At 40.6% G+C, this 27828-nt stretch overlaps 1 protein-coding gene, 1 long non-coding RNA gene and 1 pseudogene across 4 annotated transcripts in view; 2 read left to right on the plus strand and 1 right to left on the minus strand.

Annotated features, from left to right (window-relative positions):
- TMEM135 (transmembrane protein 135) overlaps positions 1-5602 on the minus strand; it is a 244678-nt gene extending 239076 nt beyond the window's left edge. For all 3 annotated transcript variants that reach the window (XM_059930619.1, XM_059930620.1, XM_059930618.1), the window contains exon 1: positions 5269-5602. In XM_059930619.1, coding sequence (XP_059786602.1) covers positions 5269-5409 — 141 coding nt within the window. In that variant the 5' untranslated portion in view covers positions 5410-5602. The remainder of the gene's footprint in view (positions 1-5268) is intronic.
- Positions 5603-5684: 82 nt separating this feature from the next.
- LOC132369747 (uncharacterized) overlaps positions 5685-27828 on the plus strand; it is a 42129-nt gene continuing 19985 nt past the window's right edge. The window contains exon 1 of the long non-coding RNA XR_009504471.1: positions 5685-6006. This is a non-coding gene — a long non-coding RNA (uncharacterized LOC132369747). The remainder of the gene's footprint in view (positions 6007-27828) is intronic.
- Positions 6489-7702, plus strand: LOC132369499 (cofilin-2-like; annotated as a pseudogene).

Raw genomic sequence — 27828 nt, forward strand, 5'->3', positions numbered from 1 at the left:
ACACTCTAACAAGTCTGTTAAGATTATAAAATTCAAGGGGAGTAGATATTAAGTAAACATTTTTATACTCTGAAGAAGGGTGTAAACATCTGAAGGGCGCTGAAGAAGCAGGTTTTTAAATCATTCCTTCCCAAAATTGTGAAAGGTTCTACTCTGAAGTCAGCTAACGATAAATGCCAGTACCCTAATCTGGAGGTCCTGTGGAAAGACACCAGGAAAAACATAAGAAAGATCTTAGAACCACCTGAGACAACTGAACAAGCTTTCGTTTTAGAAAAGGCACCTAAGAATTTGAACAGCATAGAATCCATCCTCCTAAATGGGCAACTGTGTATTCTGAATTTGCCACAAAGTACCAAGGGCACTATGCATTCATTAATTTTAGTGGTAGTCAAGGGTTTAAACAGTTTAACAACTGTTTCATGTGAACGTGTGTAGTGATGGGTACCACTTATTGTGAATGCGTGGCAATAACTATATTCAAATTATAGCTTCCTGAAATACATTTTTGGTACATACATAAATTATTAGCACACATTACAACATATGTAGGATTCTTTTTTTAAAAAAAAAACTACATCAAGTAAATTGATGATGACGTTTCTTACAAATCGTGAAAACACATAGATTCACTGTGAAAAGGAACAGTCCATCTACATTTCAACATGGTTTAAGTATTAGAAGGTGAATACCAAGAACAGCTGTAGATACCACGATGAGAAAAGCATGAGAGCAGATGTATAGAACAAGAGAGTAAACCTGGGGACTTCCCTGGTGGTCCAGTAGCTAAGACTCCATGCTCCCAACGCAGGGGGCCCGGGTTCAATCCCTAGTCAGGAAACTAGATCCCACGTGCCGCAACTAAGAGTTCACGTGCCGCAACTAAGAGTTCACATGCCGCAACTAAAGATCCCACATGCCGCAACTAAAAGATCCCGCGTGGGACTTCCCTGGTGGCCCAGTGGTTAAGACTTCGCCTTCCAATGCAGGGGGTGCGGGTTCGATCCCTGGTCAGGGAGCTAAGATTCCACTGCCTCCCAGCCAAAACAAAACATTAAAAAAAAAAGAAGCAATATTGTAACAAATTCAATAAAGACTTCAAAAATGGTCCACATAAAAAAAAAAATGATCCCACACACCACAATGAAGATCCCGCGTGCCACAACTAAGACCAGGCGCAGCCAGATAAATAAATAAATTTAAAAAAAAAAAAAATTTTTTTTTTAAAAAGAGAGTAAGCCTGAAAGGAACAAAAGGAATCAGTTTAGTACAACACACATGGTAATATTTCAAATGAAAAGCAGATATACAAGCAGATATAGATATAGGCTCCAGAAAATACTCTTGACTAAAATTTTCCCCCAACCCAGCTTCCCTTAAACTTCTCCTTTTCTATCAATGATGGCAATAGCATCAGACTTGAAATCCTGGAAGCATAAACAAGCCCTCACACTGCCCTAATATTCTCAGTCTCTAAGTCCTGTTCGTTCTTCCTATGAAATGCCTCTCCTGTGAAATGCCTCTAAAACTGCCGTTCCATTCTCTCTGGCACTACCTTAGACCTGCCAAATACTATCTCCTCACTCCTGAATTATTCATGAATTCATTCATTCATACCTGCACTCATTCAAACACTTACTGAAGCACCTACTGAAGTACCGTGCTAGTTCTGAATACAAACCACCATTCTAACTGGAGGTGGAGACACAGATCATAACGAATGCACTATTTTAATAACAGCAATGCTTGATTAGGGCTGCACTACATGATAGCTGCTATTCCAACACACTATTATCCCATTTAAATCCTCACGACAGCCCTAAGAGATGGGTATAATTATCTTCTGCAAAGCAAGGAGACTAAGGCTCAAAGAAGTGAGACAATTTTCCTAAGATCACACTGCTAATAAGCTGCAAAGTGAGATTCCATGAGAACTGATTCTTTCTACCACTTGAGTGAATCTACTGCATCAACTCCTAAACACTTTCCAATCCACTCTACCCATTTCGACCAGATTCATCATCTGAAAGCACCATTCTGTACTTGTAACCCCTTTGTTCAAAAAAAATCTCAATGGCACCTTTAGCCTGGCCTTCAGTCTTTGAGTCAAAAAAAAAAATAAAAATAAACTTTCCTTTCCCTTACTAGTTCTGAATCTTGGAAACTGCTTAATGTCTCTAACCTTCAGTTTTCCTACCTATGAAATGGAGATAAGACAGAGTTGTGCAAGGATTAAATAAGAGAAAATACGTGAAGGTTTAAGCACATGAGTGTTCAATAAATAAGAGTTGTTATTACTCATACAGCTATACACAAAACTTCTGTTTCAGCCAATCAATACACGTACTACTTCTTTTACGAAACCACTTAGATTTCTGCCTCAATTCACGCTATTCTCCCTCCGTTCCCTTAAGAATAAGTGTCCTATAAATATCTAATACATGAATCAATATCTGTACATCCTTATCTTCAAGGCCCAAGTCAAATGCTACTTCTTCCAAGGAGCCCTCCCTAGCCGCCCTCAATGAACTTCACACCTAACTTAAGTGCCACTGAGGGAATGGGGAAGAAAAAAATGCCGAATTATTCAAGACCTATTATGAACCAGAAAACATGATACATCTTCAGTGCATTATTTCACTTAATTCTCACAGAGAAAGACAAAGTAACTTGTACAAAGTCAAACAGCTAGTAACTGATGAAGCTGAGATTCAAAATCAGAAGTGGCTGATCCCTTTTAAAAGCTCACTTCTTCCCACACCACCTTGTATCTTGGTACCCTGGATAACACATTTAATCAATAACTACGTAACACTGACAAAGAGCAAAGTGTTGGTATATGCTCTAAGAGCCCCATCAACCCATACAAATATAACAAACAAAACTGTCATGAACTAATGCTTATCCATACCACCTGCAGTGGACTCTAATTGTTTCTATTCTCTTCTATTTCACTTAAAATAAAATACTGGTCAGTTCCCACTAATTTTACTTCACAACCACTCTTGAATAGCGACCCAGCTATCTTGTAATACAGATATTACAAGGCCAAATAAGATCGAGAATTTGTCCTCAAGAAGTATTGAATCTAGCTGGAGACATAATGGTAAAACACAAACTTTTCTTGCCCCCCTTGCCCCCAGCCCACCTACTGGAATAGAAGCTGGGCTTCTACTGCTCATGTTCCTGTTGCTCCCCCGAACTACCCTATCAGGAAACATAACCAGTAAATAATCTAGGCTGTAAATATGAAAAACATCAGGCCCTCAACAAATCGTTGTTGAATGAATGGATGAATGAATAAGTGAGGTACAGGGCTTCCCTGGTGGCGCAGTGGTTACGAATCCACCTGCCAATGCAGGGGACACGGGTTCGAGCCCTGGTCCGGGAAGATCCCACATGCCGCAGAGCAACTAAACCCGTGCGCCACAACTACTGAGCCTGCGCTCAAGAGCCCACGAGCCACAACGACTGAAGCCCGCACGCCTAGAGCCGGTGCTCCGCAACAAGAGAATCCACCGCAATGAGAAGCCCGCACACCGCAACGAAGAGTAGACCCTGCTCGCCGCAACTAGAGAAAGCCCGCGCCCAGCAACAAAGACCCAACTCAGCCAAAAATAAATAAATAAATAAATAAAAAGATTCCATCATCTCTTCCTTTAAAAAACAAAGTGAGGTACAATAAAAGTGCTATGGATTTTCAGAGGGAGAAATTACGTACCATAAACTCTCTCCCCACATACCTCATAATCCTCTAAGGGAAGGAACAATCTCTTTGTATTACTGAATACATCGAGAGCACAATCAAGTGTGTAGATATTCTATTTAAAAAAAAAAAAAATTGAGCTACGGACTGGCCACAATTCATGTGGAAAAGCAGATAAACATGGATCTTGGCCAAAGAAAATCAAGGAAGACACAGCTCCAATGATAAGTTTATTATCAGCCTTTACTCTAGATCCTTACTATTCAAACTGTGGCTCTTGGTCCAGAAGTATTAATATTACCTGGGAGTTTGTTAGAAATGCAGAATCTCAGGCCCCACCCAGACCGACTGAATCAGAACCCCCATTTTAACATTCTCCCCCAGTGGATTCCTAACACACATTAAAATTTGAAAAGCATAAGTATATATAATACAAATGAAACTGGCTTCCACAAGCTCAGAGAAAGTTACCATCTTCTCTGTTATCTCTGTAATAAATAATCAGACGTTTCAAGAAGTACTACAGATATGGTCATGACACACCTTCAGGAATATTAGGGTATAAATCTAAATCATTACTCAATGAGAAGTAAGAATTGACCATCCACTGAACATTGGATGGAACTTTTAGAAAACATAACAAAAATAAATATACCTTTGCCTTCTTAGGACACAGGCTCTATTGGGCAAGAAAATAAAGAGAATGAACTTCAACAGCCAAAGTGATAAATCTTTAATACCAAGGATGAGATTATTGAAAAAAAAGAGATGCTGGTGAGAACATTTTAGAACAAACTTCTTTAACAATTCTCCGTGATACAAACACGTATTTCCAAGTATTCTCTATTTAAAACTCCAAACTTAGATTGCCCTACAGGTAAAGTTGTGTAATGAAGGACCTACCTGACATAAAGTCAGATCTCCTAAACATTTTCACTGACTCAAAGACTGGAACCACCCTTTAAAACACCAAGCAAAATCTCAACCACTTTGTGAACTTGCAAAATCACTTGCAAAACCCTCAAGCTACAATCCTCTCATCCCAAACTGAGACAAGATCTGAGGCCACAGGGACTTGACGTCCAATATGCCCTTTAAAAAAAAAAAAAAAAAAAAAAAAAAAAAAAAAAAAACTGGGGAGGGCGCCCAAACAGGGGGAATTAGATGAGGAATGATTGCAGGCCATTTCTCATCGCCTCGCTGACCTACAACACCTCTCCACAAGGCAGGAGGGAGGGAAAATAACGCAGGTCTCTGAACTCACAATTTTAAGGGCCCCAAACTTAATCCTTAAGTTGGGAACCCATCTTCTCCCCAACAGGCATTCAGATGACAGCTCAACTTCTAATTCCCCTCCCCCTTCTCCCGTCTCCCGTAGGATCTGGGATATCCGCCCCTCGCGATCTCCCCCCATCCCACCCACCCCCGTCAAAAATATCCTGACCCTCCCAATGAGAAATCGACACGGGGCGAATGCCCCGGGCCCCTCCGGAGCACGACTGCACGCCCTGGCCCATTCTCCACACTAAACTCGCCCTGGGGGAGGAGCTGATGGGTCTCACCAAGTATAGGGGGGCATAGATCTTCAGGGACTCCTCCAGGGCGCCCCTGGTGATCTGCACGAAGGAGACCCCGCAGGAAGGGTGCCAAGTGTGGCCGATCTCGTAGCAGTTATGAGGGATGGACTTGCTGAGGGCCGCCATGACGAGGAGCCGCGCGCAGGGGCCGGGAGGGGGTGAGCCGAAGCTCAGCAGGGAGGAAGAGGGGCGGGCAGCAAGCGCCCAACCGCCGCGGGCTCTCAGGGCGTGCCGGGGGTAGGTGCGGAATAGAGGGGAAAGCTCACGCGAGCCGGGTTACTCTGGGCCAAGTCCTCCGAGGTTGAGCGCTCGGCGCACGGCAGCTCAAGGGGGCGGGGCGCGCATCAGGGAGGCGGGGAGAGGCGGAGCGTGCGCGCTCCCTCAAGCGGCCTCAGCCCGGGGCGCGCGCCTGCCTCTCGGAGCCCGGCTCAGCGCGGGGAGCAGAAGGTAGGAGAGCGCAGCTCGGTCACGCGCCCGCCGCCCCCTCCTTTAGCTCCGCGCCGGCGCGAGTGCGCCGAGAAAGATGTGCAAAGATAGGTGACTTGCGTTAACACTGTACCCCAGTCTCTGTCCTCTAAAAGCCCAACCAAGTAGAACTGAGAGCAGTGGAAGAAAGGGATTAAATGTCTTTGTTGGAAGCTGGTGGAGGAAGACGATTGCCGGAGGAGAGGCTGGACAACCATCGTCCTCAGAACTGCCAGCTCTGCTACCCTAGAGTGCCAGGTAATAAATAGCTAAGGCTGCCTGCTGGTTGGGACGGCACTGCTCCTAGTTACTGGGCTTTCTAAGCTCTGCCGTGCCTGAGAAGGCTTGAAAAGTCTGTTAGCTGTGTTCTTGCACTTCCTGTTTGGGGAAAGGACAGTAGTAGGTCATCCTCTCCAAACCCTGGGCCACTGAGCAGTCCGGTCTACAGCATACATCACAGGTGTTCATCAGCCAAATATGTAACCCAGCAAAGACTCACATGCCCCAGGCTCAGAAAGCCAGACTCTGACAGGAGGTGTTTGCAGCAAAGTAAAGGTTTATTGCAGGGCGCCAAGCAAGGGTGTGGGAGACAAGCCTCAGATCCACTCCCACTTGGTCTTTGAGTTAGGGGTTTCTTAAAAAGGAAAAACAAAGAGGCTAGGATTAATCATCATCTCGTGACATTTCTTAATCGTAGTTTCAGGAGTCAAGATGTCTCGAATTCTCAGGCCAGGTGGTCCATGGCTTCGGGGTCTGTGAGCTCATCTTGCCCTGGAGAAACAACCTGAGCTTGTACACTAATAATGATGATATCTATAATAGCAGTTTTAGTACATTAATGATGTTATCACAATAGCAGTTTTAGTCATCTGACTAGTTGATTAGTGTTCAGTTACCACAGTATTGAGGGCAGGGGGGAAAAGAAAGGAAATTAAATTTTAGATAGATTAATCATAAACTCAGTAGGGGAACTCAGTTTTAGGGGGACTTGGCTTCAAATAGTACACGTAGTAGAGGCAGCAGTGGTCTTAGAACTCATACCTGGCTAGAGAGCTTGGCCAACAATTGGCATGACAAGGAACTTGTGCGGCCTATGAGTCTTATAACCCCACTAAATATCAGTTTCCTCACCTATAAATATCTTTCCAGTTTCCTTGGAATTACAAATTCTAAAGTGTCTTAAAGCAGGAACTTGCCATTAGACTGTTTAATATTTTTATGTACAACCTTTAGAGGAATCCCATTCATTCATTCTACAAATATTTACTGAGCACATACTATTTTCAGGCACTGTTCTAAGCTCTGTAGATTCAGATGTGAACAAGAGAGACAAGGTTTCCACCCACCTCTCCTTCTCCTCCTCCTAGTGCCACAGAGCTGGAGCCAGAGCTGCCAATGCAGCCCCAGGCACTGTGGCTTCTGGAGTTACAGTGAATGATGAAGTCATCAAAGTTTTTAATGATAGGAAAATAAGGAAATCTTCTACACAAAAGAAGATAAAAAGGAAAGAAAAAGGAAGGAGGGAAGGAAGGGAGGAAGAAAGAAGGCCTCTCCTGTTTAAATGATGAGAAAGGACAAATAATTGTAGAGGAAGCAAAGCAGATCTTGGCAAATGACACTGGTGATACCATAGAGGATCCCTACACATCTTTTGTGAAGTTGCTACCTCTGAATGATTGCCAGATTGCTCTGTATGATGCCACATACAAAACAAGAGTCTAAGAAAGAAGACCTGGTATTGATATTTATACTCTGGGCTTCTAAGAGTGCACCTTTAAAAAGCAAGATGATTTATGCTAGCTCCAAAGATGCCGTTAAAAAGAAATTTACATACATTAAACACAAGTGGCATGTAAATGGCATGGGTGAGATTAAGGAGCATTCGTCACTTGGAGAGAAATTGGGAGACAATGTAGTAGTCTCATTTGATGGAAAACCTTTACTTATAAAATGACAGTCAAATGCCATCTGGGGGCTTCCCTGGTGGTGCAGTGGTTGAGAATCTGCCTGCCAATGCAGTGGACACGGGTTCGAGCCCTGGTCTGGGAAGATCCCACATGCCGCGGAGCAACTAGGCCCATGAGCCACAACTACTGAGCCTGCGCGTCTGGAGCCTGTGCTCCGCAACAAGAGAGGCCGCGATAGTGAGAGGCCCGCGCACCACGTTGAAGAGTGGCCCCTGCTCGCCGCAACTAGAGAAAGCCCCCGCACAGAAACAAAGACCCAACACAGCCAAAATAAATAATTAATTAATTAATTAATTAAAAAGGGGTATATTTATTTTAAAAAAAAAAAAATGCCATCTGGGTGTTAAGGAGCTTCCACTTACGCAGCTCAGTCAATTGGAATAGTGTTGGATTTTGTTTTGGTTTTTCCCCTTCCCCAATGGGCCCTTTCTAAGCAATGAATGAAGGAAATATTCATTTAAGCAGTCTATCAGTGATTGCCATTAGACTGTTTAATACTATTACTTTTATGTACAACCCAAGGAATGCTTTCCCATCATATTTTAGACAGAACAACTAGTTATATGAAAACTTAGTTATAAGTTATAAGAAAACTAAACAAGACAATATGAGATAGGTGTAATAATAATATAACATAGTATAAACTAAATAAGATAATAAAAGAGGAGTACTCAGATTGAAAGCCCAGAAGAACAGTGGTAAAAAGATAAAAGTTTGTCTCTCTGGGGACTTCCCTGGTGGCACAGTGGTTGAGAATCTGCCTGCCAATGCAGGGGACATGGGTTCGAGCCCTGGTCCGGAAAGATCCCACATGCCGCGGAGCAGCTAAGCCTGTGTGCCACAACTACTGAGCCTGCGCTCTAGAGCCCACGAGCCACAACTACTGAGACCGTGTGCCACAACTACTGGAGCCCACACACCTAGAGCCTGTGCTCTGCAACAAGAGAAGCCACTGCAATGAGAAGCCCGTGCATCCCAACGAAGAGCAGCCCCCGCTCGCCAAAACTAGAGAAAAGACCGCGCGCAACAACAAAGACCCAACACAGCCAAAAATAAATAAATAATAAATAAATAAATGTATAAAAAAAAATAGTTTGTCTCTCTCTCTCTCTCTGATAAATATAGACAGTCTTAGTCTAAGATGGTGGCTCCATACCCATCAGGGATCCCTGACTTCTTCTGACAGGTTGCTCTGCAGACTATTACCTGTGATTTCCATCCTAACTTATAAGTTGGCTGCTTCACCTTGAGCCATGACATCCACGTGCTAGCCAGGAAGACCAGCCAAAGAGGAAGAGAGGACATACTTCCTCTCTTTAAGAAAACCTCCCAGGAAACCTATGCAAACCACTTCTCCTTACAACTCATTGCCCAAATCTTAGTCACATGGCCACACTTAGTTGCAAGAGAGGCTGGGAAATGTAATCTTTTTTTATTGGTTGAACAAATGCCCAGATAATATTTCAGGTTTTATTACCAAGTGAAATGAAAAGAACAGATACTGGGGGCAACCAGAAGTGTCTGCCGTAGTCCTATGCCTCTGGCTGCCCAAACATCTGGGCACATCCTTTTTCCCCAGATAAACATACCCTCTCCTTCTCAAGGGGAAGAACCTAAATTTCCATCCATTTACCCCATCTTGTTCAACATCCGGGATCTTCCGTAGGATCAAATACAGCTTTCATGTTCAAGTTATCTCCCTCGTTAACATACCCAATATACAATGGTAGGATAGGAACAAGATAATCACAATTAAAAAACAAAAATCTCCAAATCAAAATATGAGAGGATCAGAAACACAGCATAAACTTTTCCACAGAAATTACAGGAATAGTAATGCGTGCATAATGATAAGCATAATGTTTACCGTGTGGCACAGCAAATACATACCAAGAAATAAGGAAATTTTTTAATTAAAATTAAAAGCATGCAATTTCTTTTAATTAACTGTTAAGTGGAGACTTGAAGCATAAAGATATTTGAGAAGAACACAGTTATTGTTGTCACAGGTGCCAAAAGTGACAGTGCTAAAGAGTTGGATGGTGAAGGGGCAATTTCAGGCAAACTCTCAGCTCTCGGATTCAAACAACGGAAAGGGTACTCTCTATCTTGACTGGTGCTGCTATAGAGATTCCAGAACAGGGAGGCATTAATAAATTCTCAGGGAGGATGATGTGTGCTTTAGGATTAAAAAAAAAAAAATGCAAAAGGAGCAGTTTGCAATAAATCAGTAGTTTACATTTGTAAATTCCTTTATATGGTATTATAAGATATATAAGGCTGTTACTCAGAAGAAAGTTTTCTCATAATGTTGCCAATAATTTTAAGGGTAAAGTTACACATTGTAACTACTTGGGCCATTTATTCCTTTTTTTAAAAAATAAATTTATTTATTTTTATTTTTGTTTATTTTTGGCTGTGTTGGGTCTTTGTTGCTGCGCGCGTGCTTTCTCTAGTTGCAGCGAGCAGGGGCTACTCTTCGTTGCGGTGCACAGGCTTCTCATTGTGGTGGCTTCTCTTGTTGCAGAGCATGGGCTCTAGGCATGCAGGCTTCAGTAGCTGCAGCACAAGGGCTCAGTAGTTGTGGCTCGCGGGCTCTAGAGCGCAGGCTCAGTAGTTGTGGCGCACAGGCTTAGTTGCTCCGTGGCATGTGGGATCTTCCCAGACCAAGGCTCGAACCCATGTCCCCTGCACTGGCAGGCAGATTCCCAACCACTGCGCCACCAGGGAAGCCCTGGGTCGTTTATTCTTTTAGGTTGTATATGACCAGTAGCTTGACTGGATACTCTCTTGGGCCTTCATTATTGCTTCTTTTCCATTAAAAAAAAAAAAAAAAGGCTTTAGGGTTCATCAACAAGGTGAACAAGACTTTCTTCAAAGAAGATACACAGTGAATGAAGGAAACTAATATGGCAATCTGTGGCTGAATTCAAAGGCTTTGAATACATGCCAAGCTGAAAATTGTTGCTCTTGCAAGATTCTGGCTTTCAAGATGTCTTTGAAGAAGAATGGAAGAGCTCTTTAGAGCTCATGCAGAGGATTTAACCACACTAAATTGTTCAGCTTTACATGTATTCATTGTAGAAATGCATATCAAGGATAGTGTAATGACAAAGCATGGCTCAAACTAAGTATGATACTGTGGTACCTCCTAATTCCAGCAACATTCAGGTACACTTTCTCTTTGTTGATACTAGGCAAGCTTTTCAAAATAGCTACATACGATTTTGACTTTCTACCAATTTTGGTTGCAAAACCTCACATTTTTCTTCACATCATTTTATTTAAAATATTATATTCAGTTTTTAAGATGCAAATATAAATTTTTGCCCATATAAATGTTGAAAGCTGCTATATTGAGAGATACTTAGGCTCTTTCAGTCCAAGCAGGTATTGCTTCTACCAATACAGTTTTTTTTTTAATTTGGGGTATTCTCGTATATCAAACTCTAACCACTCCATTTTTTAAAAGCCACGCTCACTTTCTTTGAGAGTGTCAATCTTTTTGAGACAGACACTTTCCATCTTGAGCTGAGAGTCAGGAAGCTATTGGAAAATGCCCTTAAAGTATTTAGAAGCCTTCTTATCAAGCTGAGAAGATCTAGAAAGAACATTCTTAAATCTTTGTACAGTCTTAAAAAGTCTTACAGCTGCACCCTTGCTTTAACCTTTGCCTTAAAGCAATTCCTAACCTTTTACCATCTGGACAGGCTAGGAATAAACAACAGCTTGATTTTTCAACCCGAAGAGCCTAGGTTCTTTATATTTCCTCTAAATTCTGCCTAAAAAGTGAATAGTGCTTTCATCTCATCTCTCTCTGTGTCTTATCACACCTAGTTTAAAAAAAAAAAAAAAAATTAGTTGGTACTTTCAACATTCTGCCTGGAAATTTCCTTAACCAAATGTATCAATTTGTTGGAGATATGTTCTATATTCCACAGTTCAGCAGGCAACAGTGTTGCCAAACTTTCCTCCACTACATAACAGGTACATAGCAGGGATCCCTTTTTCTCTAGGCTCTCATACCTATTTCCTCACTGTCCTTCAGGCCTTCAGGAATTCCACAAAATGGCTCTCAACTCACCTTATGAAATATTCAGATACACTGCATAGAATTCCCAGTGTCTGTATCAATTTGATGATGTTATCAGTACTTGGAGAGGAGGGTTAGGACACCATTCTCCCCACCTCAAACTTCTACCACTCCCATCACAGAATTTGAAAGGAAAAGATTTATGATTGTTCTTTGAGAGGAAAATACATAAACTACATATAATAGATAGGAGTAGATATATAAAAAGGAAGGCTTCAGAGGCCAGACCAATCTATCTAAAAAATTAGAATGCAATAATATGCCTAAAAAGTAAAGTTAATAGGATTATAAGAAAATAAAAAGGAGAGCCACTGAGGCAACTCAGGTATATGCCAAGGGGAGTGGAAACTGCAGTCCAGGGACCTCAGGTATTCCCCAGGGACCCACTGACAAAATATCTTTACTATGAAATGGATTCACAAGCTCTGTTGGAAGGATAGCATTAAACATTTGATCCATCTAATTAATGCTCTTTTTCTGAGAACATGTGCACCAGACAAATTTTTATTATGGTTTGACTTTCCATGCAGGTCTGTCTTGAAAGAATGGGCTTGATCATGGTAACACGGATATCCTAGTTTGAATGAGAGGGCTTTTTCCCCCCTCCCTTTCATTAAATGAATTGGCATTTTGATTTTTTTTTTTTAATTTATTTATTTATTTATATTTTATTCTTGGCTGTGTTGGGTCTTCGTCTCTGTGCAAGGGCCTTCTCCAGTTGCGGCAAGCGGGGGCCACTCTTCATCGCGGTGCGCGGGCCTCCCACTATCGCGGCCCCTCTCGTTGTGGAGCACAGGCTCCAGACGCGCAGGCTCAGTAGTTGTGGCTCACGGGCCTAGTTGCTCCGCGGCATGTGAGATCCTCCCAGACCAGGGCTCGAACCCGTGTCCCCTGCATTGGCAGGCAGATTCTCAACCACTGCGCCACCAGGGAAGCCCGGCATTTTAATTTTTACATTCATTTATAAGCTTGTTTTGGGTCACTTAGCCTATGAAACGCAGAGCCTCCATTGGTGGGCTGACAAAACCAGGTTTCTGACCTTGGCAGTTTGTGGGTGATGAATACTGTAGTAGCCTAAAAACGTTAGGCTATGCTGTGATACCAAATACACCCCTAAATCTTAAGGGCTTAGATTAAGAAAGGTTTATTTTGTGCTCACACAAAGTCCAAAGCAGGTTGGCCAGCACTTCAGGGCAACTTTCCTCCAAGTAGTGATTCAAGGTTAAAGTTTCCTCTATCTTTGAAAAAAAAGAAGTTCCTCTATCTTTACTGGGCTTTCAGTGGTCACTTTTTTTTTTTTTGCTTGTTTGATTTTTTTGTGCATAATTTTTAGTTGTTGTATATAGTAATGTGCAAAAGTATTTAAGTGTACAGCTTGATGAATTTTTACATTTGCCTTCACTCCTAAGACAACTATCCTAAAAAAGAGTATTTCCATCATGCCAGAAGGCTCTTTCGTGCCCCTTTGCAGTTAATACACAATTCTGACTTATATCATCATAGCTTTTTTTCTGCCTTTTCCTGAAATTTACATTAATGGAAGCATACATTAATATTTTTTGACATCTGGCTTCTTTCACTCAAGATTTTGTGCATGTTGCTGTGTGTAGCTATATTTCATTATTTTTTATCATTGTATAATATTCTATTATATGAACACAGGACAATTTTTCCATTCCAGGACATTTGGGTTGTTGTAAGTCTGGGGCTGTTATGACTAAACCCACTACGAACATTCTTTCACTTGTCTTTCTGTAGCATATGCTTTTGTTTCTCTTGGGACTATACCTGGGTGTGGAATTGCTAGGTCATGGGGAAGTTGTATGTTTAGCTTTAGTGGATACTCGTTTTTATTTTTAAGGGCCAGGACTCAAAGTGGTTTATGCCACTTCTGCTTGCATCCCATTTCCAGAACCTAGTTACCTGCCCCCAACCTAACTTCAAGGGAGGATGGGAAATGTAGTCTTCCTGTGGGACCAGAAAAGGAAGATTGAAACGAGATTTGTTAAGTATCTACCCCTGTCTCTGCCAAAACACACAAACACCTGTGAGACAACAGGCTAACCTTCTCAGCTGATTCTCCTTCACCCTTGTAGACTGCACGACCCTCCTTCTCAAATGAATATGTGTGCAGCTCTACAGCTTGTTTTAAATGAACCAAAGCAAGCTGATCATCCTCACTGACTGCAATGGACTGAATGTTTGTGTTCCCCCAAACTTATATGTTGAAATCCTAACTCCCAATGTGATGGTATTTGGAGGTGGAGGCCTCTGGAGGTGATTAGACCATGATGTGGAGCCCTCACTAAAGGGATTAGTCCCTTATAAAAGAGCCTCCAGAGAGCTCTCTCTCCTTTGGCCTTGTGAGAACATAGCCAGAAGGTGCCAGCTATGAACCAGGAAGCGGGTCTTCAACAGACACGGAATCACCTGGTGCCTTCATCTTGGACTTCCCAGCCTCCAGAACTGGGAGAAATAAATGTTTGTTATTTAAGCCACCCAGTCCATGATATTTAGTTATAGCAGCCCAAACAGACTAGGACACTTACATTTAAATTTTTAATAAAACTCTCTCTCATTGTAAACTCCTTGAAGGTAAGATCTTCTGATTCTTATTTGTTATTTTCTGTACCATTTAGCACAGTGCCTTGCACATAGAACATATGTAATAAAATATTGAATGAATAAATAAAGATGTGGTGGGAGAGAAACTGTAAAGCACTGTATGTTCTCCTTAAAGAAGAAAGCAAGACAAATATTTACAACTTATTTTTTATTCATTTGTTTGTTTGTTTTTGGTTTACCTCCTTAACTCCCTTGTTAAACTCTCCATTCCTTGGAGGCAGAATCTATGTCCTAATTGTCATCTTTATGACACCCTCAGAACCTAGCATACTAGTCTGAAACTGCATATTATGAGGGAACAAGTAACTGATTCCCCTATAGAATTTTTGGTTGGTTTATCACCCCAGTCTATATAGTTTCTAGAAGGGGCATTTTACACTTTTTAAATTTGGGGACAATATTAGCCTGACCTTAAGCTTCTGGTCCTCTCAAACTATCCATAAGCTTCATAATTTTGCAATATTTACAAGTTAATATAGTTCCACGATATGAAATTTACTTAAGCCTGTACATTTCAATTCATGGAAAATAGCTAAATTCGTATTGTCTTCTCACACACCTTGGGCTTCAATGATCCTTAATTTTATTCTTTCTAATAAATGATAATTTTTTTTTTTTGGCTGCTTTGGGTCTTTGTTGCTGCATGTGGGCTTTCTCTAGTTGTGCCCAGCAGGGGCTACTCATTGCGGTGCGCGGGCTTCTCATTGCGGTGGCTTCTCTTTGTTGTGGAGCACGAGCTCTAGGTGTGCGGGCTTCAGTAGTTGCAGCGTGCAGCCTCAGTAGTCGTGGCTCGCGGGCTCTAGCGCGCAGGCTCAGTAGTTGTGGCGCACGGGCTTAGTTGCTCCGCGGCATGTAGGATCTTCCTGGACCAGGGCTCGAACCCGTGTCCCCTGCATTGGCAGGCGAATTCTTAACCACTGAGCCACCAGGGAAGTCCCCAATGATAATTATTATTGATAGAAAATGTAAAGCAAAAGAAGAGTTAATCACTTTGTATTCTGCTTATCATCCACTTAGATTACAGTATTTTCCCCCAAGCACAGAGCCTACTCCTTCCCCTATGAGGCTAAACAGAGCTACAGTGTCCTATTTGTTGACCATAATGAGACTCAAACAATTGTTCATTCTGGGATTTAGCTACATCCTCAGAGTTCTTACTGCTACTTGTGTGTGTCCTTCCTTAATAAGGTGCCTCTTTTTCTAACTTTTCACAAGTTCTTTGAAAATCTATGCATGACATGTAGCACCAGCATTTTATTTCTCTTTGTGAAGATTCTACTGCTGTTCTTTAAACAATATTTTTTGAATCTCTGGTACTTAAAAACCTGCACGTGCTTTGAAGGCAGGAATCATTTCCTGTTATTTCTTTGTGTGTCAGATGTGCTCATAGTAGGTTGTCAGTATAATCTTTTAAAATAAATGCTTATCTCTCTGCAATTGATATTATTGTTTGTCTCTCCGCAATTGCTATTACCCATTTACAAAATGGAGCTATGTGTGTTCTTGCTTAAAGTGATTTAGAGAATTAATACATATCAAATGCATTAAGTTCTTAAAAACGGCAATATCCTCCATAACAGATGTAGTGTCTTTAGTGCCTAACCCAATATTTAGCACATAGGCACACTCAAGTATTTGCTGTAAAACACAATTTAAAATATACCTTTATAGCTAAACTTCTATAGTTAGCACTCTATAGTTATACTCTCATTTGAAGATGCAAGTGATGGACCATTTAGATATTTTTTTCTCTCTAAACTTTTCAATGTCTGTTTTACTAAAAGCCTTAAGTGCATGTCTAAACCTACCCAATAATTATATTCTTACATATTACAAATATTACAGATTCTAAGATGAACTGCAGATACTTCTTATCAAGGATCTTATCACTGCCACTGCACAAATCAGTGCTCCATGATGGTTAGAATTAAGTCCAAAGGCAGAGGTTTTCCTCATTAAAATTACCTTAAGAAAGATAAATTTTCTGCAAGAATTTATTTAATAGTCTGCTCTTTTTTTTTTTTAATTTATTTATTTTATTTATTTTATTTTTAGCTGTATTGGGTCTTCGTTGCTGCACCGGCTTTCTCTAGTTGTGGCGAGCGTGGGCTACTCTTCATTGTGGTGCGCGGGCTTCTCATTGCGGTGGCTTCTCTTGTTGTGGAGCATGGGCTCCAGTAGTTGTGGCTCTCGGGCCCTAGAGCACAGGCTCAGTAGTTGTGGCACGCGGGCTTAGTTGCTCCGCGGCATGTGGGATCTTCCTGGACCAGGGCTCGAACCCGTGTCTCCTGCATTCGTAGGCGGATTCTTAACCACTGCGCCACCAGGGAAGCCCTAATAGTCTGCTCTTAATAGAATAAGACCTAACTGAATAGTTGAGTTCCTTCCTTACTAAATCTCTTTGGATTAGTTTGTGATCAATTTTTTTTTGATTTATTGATTTTTATTTTTTATTAAGATATAACTGACATATGGCATTTTATTAGTTTTAGGTGTACAACAGAATAATTTGATAAATGCATATACTGTGAAATGATCACCACAATAAGTCTAGTTCACATCCATCACCACATAGAGTTACAAATTGTTTTCTTGTGACGAGAACTTATACAATCTACTCTTAGCAACTTTCAAATATACAACACAGCATTGTTAACTATAGTCACCATGCTGTACATTACATCCCAGAACTTATTTGTCTTATAACTGGAAGTCTGTATTTTTTGACCACCTTCACCCATTTTGCCCTCCTCCCCACCCCACCTCCCACCTCTGGCAATGACACGTGATCAATTTTTGAAAAGTATTTTCCAAGTGGTCCGAAGGACAAAGCCATCTGTCACAGGCGCTCAAAGTCATTCTTATTTTCTGTCTTTTTGTTTAAAAATTCACAACAAATTCTCTCCATTTGGTGTCTATTCTCATGTTTCAAGATTCCTTCCCTTAAAATACTGCCTCTCATGTACTTGTAGTCTGACTATAAATTAGCAATATTTTCAGAAGTAATTTCAGCAGGATCTATGAAACATTTTAAATACACATATTCTTTGACCCAAGAACTCTAATTCTAGGGCTCTATTCTCTAGAAATACTGACAAAAAATTCTCCAAGCATTATTTATAAGAGAAAAAATATTAAAACTATCTAAATGTCCATATCCAGGACATGTTAAATGAACATTGATACATCTATATTGTGGAATGTGGATAGTATAATGAGTAAGGTAGATCTGCGTGTACCAATATTCATGGATGTGCATGACATTCCATTGAATGGGGGAAAAAACCCACAAACTATTTTATATAGAGTGAGCTCATTGTTTAAAGAATAAAAAGTATCTTGTATATTTACATTTGTGTACGTGTTTCTACTGGCATTGAAAAAGGTATAGGAGAATACACAACAAATAAAGGGATCAGGACAGAGCTCTTTCACTTTTTATGTTTTATGCTACTGTATTATTTAATTTTTTCCCACTTAGTGTATATTATACTTGCATTCCAACACTTCCTTCTGGATTATTTTTTTTTCTTGATACAGTTTATTTTAGGTCATGAGTGCTAATTGTTCTAAATCTTTACATGTCCAAACAAGGCTTTATTTTATTTTCACTCTACTCAAACTACTGATAATCTGGTTATAAATAAAACTGTAGATTCACAGTAAATTTTCCCTCAGTATTTAAAAAATATTTCTCCATTGTTTGCTTGCATAGAATTTTTCTAATCAGATATCCAGGGTTATTTGAATCTTCTTGCTTTGTAGTTCAGCTTTCTACTCTGGTAGTTTATAGGGTTTTCTCCTTATTGCTGATATTTTACCATATGTTTCAGTCATGTTTCTTTATTTCATTTTTTGTATTATTCTGCTAGAATTTAGTGAACTATTAATCTGAAGTATCATGTCTTTATTTTCAGGTCTAGAAAATTAAAGAATCACATTTCCTCTGTTCTTGGGAAATCTCCTGGAAATTCTATGAGACCAGAGTTTTTTAACCTGAGCTCTGTGGATAGAATTCAGGGGAGTCCATGAAACTGGATGAAAAAACTATTACATTTTAATTTTCACTAGCCTCTAACTGAAATATATTACTTTCCACAATTTGCATATTGGCAAAAAACCACAGTAGTATTGGCAGTATCTGTGACATTATCACCAACTGAAATCACAGATATTTTCATGTTATATTACAATTATGGTAGATATTTCAAAAATGATAATAAGCTGGCTGTAACATCTCATTATTCAATTTGTTAATATGTTAACACATGACAAAATTTTAACATTTTGATAACCGCATTTCAATATAATTGATATCTTACATAATTTTATATATTTTATTTTATGCATTTGAAGGTATTAATCTGAGAAGGTACTATGGTCTGAATGTTTGTGTCCCCCCAAAATTCATATGTTGAAATTCTAATGCGCAATATGATGGTATTAGGAGGTGGGGACTTTGAGAGTTGCTTAGGTCATGAGGATGGAGTCTTCATAAATGGGATTAGTGCCTTTATAATAGAGGCCCCAGAGAGCTCTCTCAGCCCTTCCACCATGTGAGGGCATAGCAAGAATACTGGCTATGGACCAGGAAGATGACCCTCACCAGAACCTGACCATGGCAGCACCTTGATCATGGACTACTCAGCCTCCAGAACTGTGAGAAATAAATTTCTGTTGTCATAAGCTACCCAGTCTGTGGTATTTTGCTATAGCAGCCCAACTGGACTTAAGTCAGAAGGGATTCCATAGTCTTCACTAAGCTTGCTGAAGAGAGATCCATGGCACAAAACATTTTAAAAACACCTGCATTAGATTGATGATAAAATCTCTGTAACCTCAGTACCTCTTATCTTTTCTCTCAGTTTCAATTTTTTTCTATCTCTTCATCTCTTCGGTTAGATTAGAGAGAACCAGAAGGCCCCCAGTCAGGGCAGTATGTGACAAAGAGCAAGAGCTTTGAGGTGGCGGGAGCCTCAGCTCACCGCTCTGGTTTCCCATGTGATTATGGCTTCTAATCCTAAGAAAGTTCCTTCTTTGTTTTTGAATGTTTATTAACCTATTTTTTATCAGTCCTGCAATTATGGTGATGGAGGGTGAGATGACCAGTATGCAATCCGTCTGCATCTTAAAGCTGGGATGCATGTATTAATTTTGCATTTAGAAAAAGAAGGAAAAGATGCAGTGCTACATTCTTTCCCCTTCTATTAATCGTTTTTGTTTTTTACCATATATAATATTGTAATAATAAACCCTTACAAGGCTATTTTACAAGTGAGAAAACTGAAGTTGATACAGGATAATCATTGATTCAAAGTCAGGTAACTCATTAATAACAGGGCTGAGTCTAAAACTCAGGTTGTGGTTTCCTCTCTAGTGCTTACTCTTTTGAGCTTTCTTGGGGGAGTGCTTCCTTTCCAGGAGCTAATGGTGCTGATATTATAAACCACAATCTAGAAAAATCACTGTGTTGTTTATTTGTTATTGTACATGTGGTTCTCTCTGCCAAAGATAGTTTTAGTCAATAGGATCAACTAATATTTTAGAACATTTGATGTGTGCCAGGTGCTGAGCTGGGCTCCAGGCATATAATGAACAAGATTAATCCCAAACACACAGAATTTATAGTCAGTGTATTAAGAAGGCTAGACATCAAACAAACATTGAATTCTTCTCCCCTTCTTTGGTGACCTTCTACTCATCTTTCAGGAACAGATACAAATGCATCTGCTCTGTGAAGATTTCTGGGCAGTTAGTTGTCCTTCTCTGTGCTTCTACAATGCATAATTCACCCCTGTGTTATCAACTGAGAACAGGCTTTTTATTTTAACACTTTAGTTAACAATGTTTCCTGCCACTTCACTCACCTCTATCCCCCAACTGGGTGGTAAAGAACTCAAGGGCAAGCTTCCTCATTTATCTTGATAGCAACTTCAGGACTAGCACAGTGCCTGGCACATAGGCGATAAATACTTGAATGAATGGAACTGACACCGAGAGGAAAGAATGGGAAGTTCTGTATGACTCCTTTCTATATACTGTATGTCCACTTGTGGTTTTGAAATTAAAAATGGCATTCCCTATTGATGATTTTTAGCTTTATGATTGGCAAAAATCCATTTTTCTTGTTTGGGCTAGTGGCCAATACAAATGGAAATAGACGTAAGCTCTTGCCAGCTGTTGTTAATTATACTTTAAGCCTATTCAGAAATATTGAGAAAATCCACCTTTTGCTTCAATTTATCTGAGTTGACAATCTCCACAACCTAAATCCACTAAAATCCACACCTCCAAACTCATTTAATTCTGCATGACCTATGACTATAGAAATTGAATCCCTAGAGTCTCAATTTCACAATTTGGCTAACTCTAATTCTTTAACCTTTATAAAATTCTTTTTGAATGACTGTTGACAAGCCGGGTATCTAAGGTTCAAGAAAAAGAAATCAAAATTAGTTCCATACTTATGTGGCAAGGAAAAGGCTGTGGCCCCTGGGAGGAGGAAGCAATTTCTCTTCTACCCTTACCTTAGAGATTGACTCTAAGCTTGACTACCTTAGAGTGAGACACTTGGGAAAAGCCACAATCTCTAGGGGTAGACAGGCACATGATGCTTGTAACCAGAGCCCTGTCAAAAATGGCCTGAGATTTTTGAAGGCTGGGGTGGGGAGAGTGGCTTGAACGTTGTAATTTCCGATCTTCAAGCAGTTTTTTTTCTTTTTAAAATTTATTTATTTTTTAATTTATATTTATTTATTCATTTTTGGCTGTGTTGGGTCTTCATTGCTGCACACGGGCTCTCTCTAGTTGCAGCGAGCGGGGGCTACTCTTCGTTGCGGTGTGCAGGCTTCTCATTGCAGTGGCTTCTCTTGTTGCAGAGCACGGGCTCTAGGTTTGCAGGCTTTAATAGTTGCGGCTTGCGGGCTCTAGAGCGCAGGCTCAGTAGTTGCGGCACACGGGCTTAGTTGCTCTGCGGCATGTGGGATCTTCCTGGACCAGGGCTCGAACCTGTGTCCCCTGCATTGGCAGGCAGATTCTTAACCACTGCGCCACCAGGGAAGTCCCCTCTTCAAGCAGTTTTTCAAGGGTAGTTTTGGTTTAGGGGAAATGATCTAACTGGACAAGATGAGATATACTAATACTAAACCAGACCATTTTCTGGAATGGAAGTTTGACAGCTCCAACTCCAGAGACCTAACCTTTTCTGCATCATAATGTCAAAAGTTGCCTTTGTTATGGGTGGAGCTACATCTCTGGAGTATAAGATGCCTTTGGAGAAATAGTTCCTTTAAGGTGCGGGTATAGATTCCCTTAGCCAGTATGGGATTGTTTATTTTCGTAGAGATGCTTGTGCTTCCTGTTTAAACAGCTTCTCACAGGAGATGGGGAGTGAGCACTTTAGGACTACAGGGAAGCTACAGTTCTGGGTTTTTACTTCATGTGGATAAAATGCCACAAAAAGATACTGGACTGGTCCAGGCTTAGTACAAATAGACAGGCCTGTGATTACCTCACAGGTGGTAATACTCAAACACAGACATGGGGAATGTCGTCTATCGGATATTTTGCTTTTATGTGATGATCTCACAGAGACCATAGGAGCAGACCTGACCCCGTGAGTTGGGGAGGGCTGAAGTTTCCTCAGAGGAAGTGGACAGGAAATGGGGGTAGGAGGGGCAAACTTGAGGCTAGAAAGACTGCAGGGAGAAATGTGGTCTTCTTCTGGGGCCTCTGGAGATTGGGGCCTGAACTTTCAGTAGGGTGAACTCACTTGAGGTCACTCCCAAAGGGAGAAGATAAGCAGCCCCTGCCAGAGAGCCCAAGCCTGGGAACTAGGCAACAAGGCACCTCCACGGCCCTAAGACAGCCAGGGCTTTGCTTGTGGACTCTGAGAGCCTTCAGAACTCATAGCCATTTAGCAATTTGTCGGTTTTATCATTCCTTTCTCTTATCCTTAAACGTTTAATCAAATTTTGCTAAGTGTTGCAGCCTAGTCCTGGTCAGGCTATGGGAAATTAAATGAAGGGTCTGTGTCCACCTCTGGGAACATTTAGTAAAAGGAGGAAAAGCCTTCCCTTGAGGCCAGCATGGCTGTGGTGGCTTCAGTCGCGGGGTTGCAGGAGGTGAGAGGTGACAGTGGGGGAGCTGTGATGAACAATCTGGAACCACATCGGTGGCCAGGGCAGTATGGATTTGTGGAACACGTGAGCCACTGGCAAGTGCAAAGACCTCTATGTGGAGAGGAGCCGCATAAAAGATGAGACTGCCTGTCATCAGATATGATGAAGTTTAAGCCACAGTAATTTGGCCATTACAAGGTAAACCTGACCTCATTTTTAAAAAATTATTTTATTTTATTTTATTTATTTTTGGCTGTGTTGGGTCTTCATTGCTGCTTGTGGGCTTTCTCTAGTTGCGGCAAGTGGGGGCTACTCTGTATTGCGGTGCACGTGCTTCTCATTGTGGTGGCTTCTCTTGATGCGGAGCATGGGCTCTAGGCGCTCGGGCTTCAGTAGTTGTGGCACACGGGCTTAGTTGCTCCGTGGCATGTGGGACTTTCCCGGACCAGGGCTCGAACCCATGTCCCCTGCATTGGCAGGCAGATTCTTAACCACTGCACCAGCAGGGAAGTCCCAGAACTAACATTCTTGATCACTGCTCTCTCCTCTTGAGATTCTTTAATACATTTCTTCCATTATTTTTCTTTTTATATTTTCTTTCCATCTATATGATTCTTCCTTTCTGTATTCTTCTCTGGATCCTCTTCCTTTGTCCACCCCTTAGATTTGTGGTTTTCTGAGAGTCTTTGTCATTGTGTCTGATTATAATCATGACTGTTCATTATCTTTTTTTTTTTAATTAATTAATTTATTTATTTATGGCTGTGTTGGGTCTTAGTTTCTGTGTGAGGACTTTCTCCAGTTGCGGCAAGCGAGGGCCACTCTTCATCACGGTGCGGGGACCTCTCACTATCGCGTCCTCTCTTGTTGCGGAGCACAGGCTCCAGACGCGCAGGCTCAGTAATTGTGGCTCACGGGCCCAGCCGCTCCATGGCATGTGGGATCTTCCCAGACCAGGGCTCGAACCTGTGTCCCCTACATTGGCAGGCAGATTCTTAACCACTGCACCACCGGGGAAGTCCCTGAACTAACATTCTTGATCACTGCTCTCTCCTTCTTGAGATTCTTTAATCCATTTCTTCCATTATTTTTCTTTTTATATTGTCGTTCCATCTATATGATTCTTCCTTTCTGTATTCTTCTCTGGATCCTCTTCCTTTGTCCACCCCTTAGATTTGTGGTTTTCTGAGAGTCTTTGTCATTGTATCTGATTATAATCATGACTGTTCATTATCTTTTGAATAGCCTTTCTATAGTAGGGGAATTCCCATATTTATATAGTAAATTTTACAATGTAGTAGTCAGTCTCCTTTGCAACAAGGATGCAGGCACACAATTTTGGTACCATCAATCAGCTCATACCACATGAGAGTTAATTAGAAACCCAGTATCTTTTAGTTATCACCCTCCAGGTTCCCCATCTTCTCAAGCTCTAAGCAACAACTAATCTACTTTCTATCTCTATAGATTTACCTATTCTGTATATTTCATATGAATGGAATCATAAAATATGTGATCTTTGGCAACTGGCTTCTTTCACTTAGCATAATGTTTTCAAGGTTCATCCATGTTGTAGCATATATCATACTTCATTCCTTTTTATGATCAAATACTATTCCATTGTGTGGATACATCATGTTTTATTTATTCATTCATCAGTTGATGGACATTTGGGTTGTGGCAGCTTCTATTATTACAAATTCTACTTTATTTTAGAGATGAAGAATCTGAATCTCGGGGAAGTAACTTGACCAAGGTGAGACAGCTAGAAAGTGGCATAACTGAGATGCACACAAACCCTGGTGTATCTGATGCTTTCATTCTTATCTTAACCACTACACCATTGTCTCTTACCATGCTATACAGCCTTGTGAGCTTACACAAAAGACGATGGGGACAGACCAATAAAATTCCCATTGTAAATCTTTTTCAGAGCATGACTGAAATTTCATCCCGAAAATCAAGAAGGTGAAATTATCCAAGAAATTTTTGAGAAATAAGAATTTTTTTTTTGGCCGTGCTGTGTGGCTTGTGGGACCTTAGTTCCCTGACCAGGGATTGAACCCATGCCACCTGTAGTGGAAATGCAGAGTCCTAACTAATGGATCGCCAGGGAATTACCAAGAAATTTTTTAAAATAGCAAAATATAACTTAACTTTATCAGATTTTAAATCAATATGTCTATGATAATTAAATATTAATAACCAACACTTACATAGCACTTACTGTAAGCGTCTAAGAACAGTTCTAACTGCTTTACATATATTAACTGATTAAATCGTCACAGCAACTATTTGTGTGTATTAGTGTCTACACTTTGCAGGTGAGAAAATCAAGATGCTGGGAATTTAAGTAACGTGCCCCACATTATAGAGCTGGTGGGTGGTAGAGATGGTATTTGAAATCAGGCAGTCTGACTCTGGATTTGCGGTTCTTAATCACTACCCTCATAAGCCAGACAAACAAACATAACAAACTAACTAATATAATCAAAGAAAACAAAGAAAAGAATGATTATCAAATATGTATGGGGTAAACTGTTTAAGTTTAAAAGTAACAGAAGATAACACAATGTTAAAAAGCAATACATCGAAGTACAAAAAATAATTTCTCTGTACCCAAGACAAACCAAAATCAAATGGAAAACAACAAATAGGAAGAAAGTATTCCCAGTGTATATGGAAGATAAGAATTAATTCACATGAAAACTAATAAGAAAAATAGTACAGAACCAAATAGAGAGGTAGAAAAAGGACATAAATATATTATGTCCAAAAAACAAACAAAAAATAACTTGAGAAACATGTTTAACCTCATTAAATGAAAGAAATGCAAGTTAAACCCATGTTGATTTTTTTTTCCTATCAAATAAGAAAAATATACAATATTGAAGGAGAACATTTAGTCTTGGCAATGGTGTAATAAACAGGTATTCTCAAACATTGGTGGTAGAAGTGTAAATTAGTAGAGCCCTTCTGTCAAATCATCTTGCAAGATAAACCAAGAACCTTAAAAATTCATATTATTTGATTCCTCTCCTGGGAATCCAGGCTAAGGAAATAAGTGTAAATTTAGAAAAGGCTTTAAGTTCATTGACATTCAATTGACATTCATAACAATTCAGATAAAAAATATTGGAAACCATCTAAATACCTAACAATGAGGAAATAGTTAAATAAATTGTTCAATGTATACACGTTATGTGGCCATTGAAACTTTATTCACCTAATTATGTAAAGGTTTGGGGAAATATTCCTGTTATACTTTTACATGCAAAAAAAAAAAAAAAAAAAAAGGCAGAATACAAATTTATATTGATTACAAAATGTATATGATGGAAGATGGCAGAGTAGAAGGACATGTGCTCACTCCCTCTTGCAAGAGCACCGGAATCACAACTAACTGCTGAACAATCATTGATAGGAAGACACTGAAACTCACCATAAAATATACCCCACATCCAAAGACAGAGGAGAAGCTGCAGTGAGATGGTAGGAGGGGTGCAATCACAATACAATCAAATCCCATAATCACCAGGTGGGTGACTCACAAATTGGAGAACAATTATACCACAGAAGTCCACCCACTGGAGTGAAGGTTCTGAGCCCCACATCAGGCTTCCCAACCTGGGGGTCCGGCAACAAGAGGAAGAGTTCCCAGAGAATCAGACTCTGAAGGCCAGTGGGATTTGATTGCAGGACTTCGACAGGACTGGGGGAAACACAGACTCCACTCTTGGAAGGCACACACAAAGTAGTGTGCACATTGGGACCCAGGGGGAAGGAGACTGAACCACACCTACCTACTAGTGTTGGAGGGTCTCCTGCAGAGGCAGGGGTGGGGAGTGGGGTTGGCTGTGGCTCACCATGGGGACAAGGACACTGGAAGCAGAAGTTCTGGGAAGTACTCCTTGGTATGAGCCCTTCCGGAATCTGACATTAGCCCCAGCAAAGAGCCTGTAGCCTCCAGTGCTGGGTTACCTCAGGCCAAACAACCAATGGGGAAAGAACTCAGCCCCACCCATCAGCAGACAAGCTGATTAAAGTTTTACTGAGCTCTGCCCACCAGAGTAACACCCAGCTCTACCCACCACCAGTCCCTCCCATCAGGAAGCTTGCACAAGCTTCTTAGATAGCCTCATCCACCAGAGGGCAGACAGTAGAAGCAAGAAGAACTAGAGTCCTGCAGCCTGTAGCACAAAAACCACATTCACAGAAAGATAGACAAAATGAAAAGGCAGGGAACTATGTACCAGATGAAGGAACAAGATAAAACCAGAGAAAAACAACTAAATGAAGTGGAGATAGGCAACCTTCCAGAAAAAAATTCAGAATAATGATAGTGAAGATAATCCAGGACCTCGGAAAAAAAATGGAGGCAAAGATCGAGAAGATGCAAGAAATGTTTAACAAAGACCTAGAAGAATTAAAGAACAAACACCTAGGAGAACTAAAGAACAAACAAACAGAGATGAACAGTACAATAACTGAAATGAAAAATACACTACAAGGAATCAGTAGCAGAATAACAGAGGCAGAAGAATGGATAAGTGACCTGGAAGACAGAATGGTGGCATTCACTGCCATGTAACCAAATAAAGAAAAAAGAATGAAAACAAATGAAGACAGCCTAAGAGACCTCTGGGATAACATTAAATGCACCAACATTCCCGTTATAGGGGTCCCAGAAGGAGAAGAGAGAGAGAAAGACCCGAGAAAATATTTAAGGAGATTATAGTCAAAAATTTCCCTAACATGGGAAAGAGCCACCCAAGTCCAGGAAGCGCAGAGAGTCCCAGGCAGGATAAACCCAAGGAGAAACACGCTGAGACACATAGTAATCAAATTGACAAAAACTAAAAACAAATAAAAATTATTAAAAGCAGCAAGGGAAAAAAGACAAATAACATATAAGGGAACTCCCATAAGGTTAACAGCTGATTTCTCAGCAGAAACACTAAAGCCAGAAGGGAGTGGCATGATATATTTAAAGTGATAAAAGGGAAGAACCTACGACCAAGATTACTCTAGGTGGCACAGATCTCATTCAGATCTGACAGAGAAATCAAAAGCTTTACAGACAAGCAAGAGCTAAGAGAATTCAGCACCACCAAACCAACTCAACAACAAATGCTAAAGGAACTTCGCTAAGTGGGAAACACAAGAGAAGAAAAAGACCTACAAAAACAAACCCAAAACAACTAAGAAAATGGTAATAGGAACATACATATTGATAACTACCTTAAATGTGAATGGATTAAATGCTCCAACCAAA

This window comes from Balaenoptera ricei, chromosome 8, assembly GCF_028023285.1.
Source record: "Balaenoptera ricei isolate mBalRic1 chromosome 8, mBalRic1.hap2, whole genome shotgun sequence".
Taxonomy (NCBI): domain Eukaryota; kingdom Metazoa; phylum Chordata; class Mammalia; order Artiodactyla; family Balaenopteridae; genus Balaenoptera; species Balaenoptera ricei.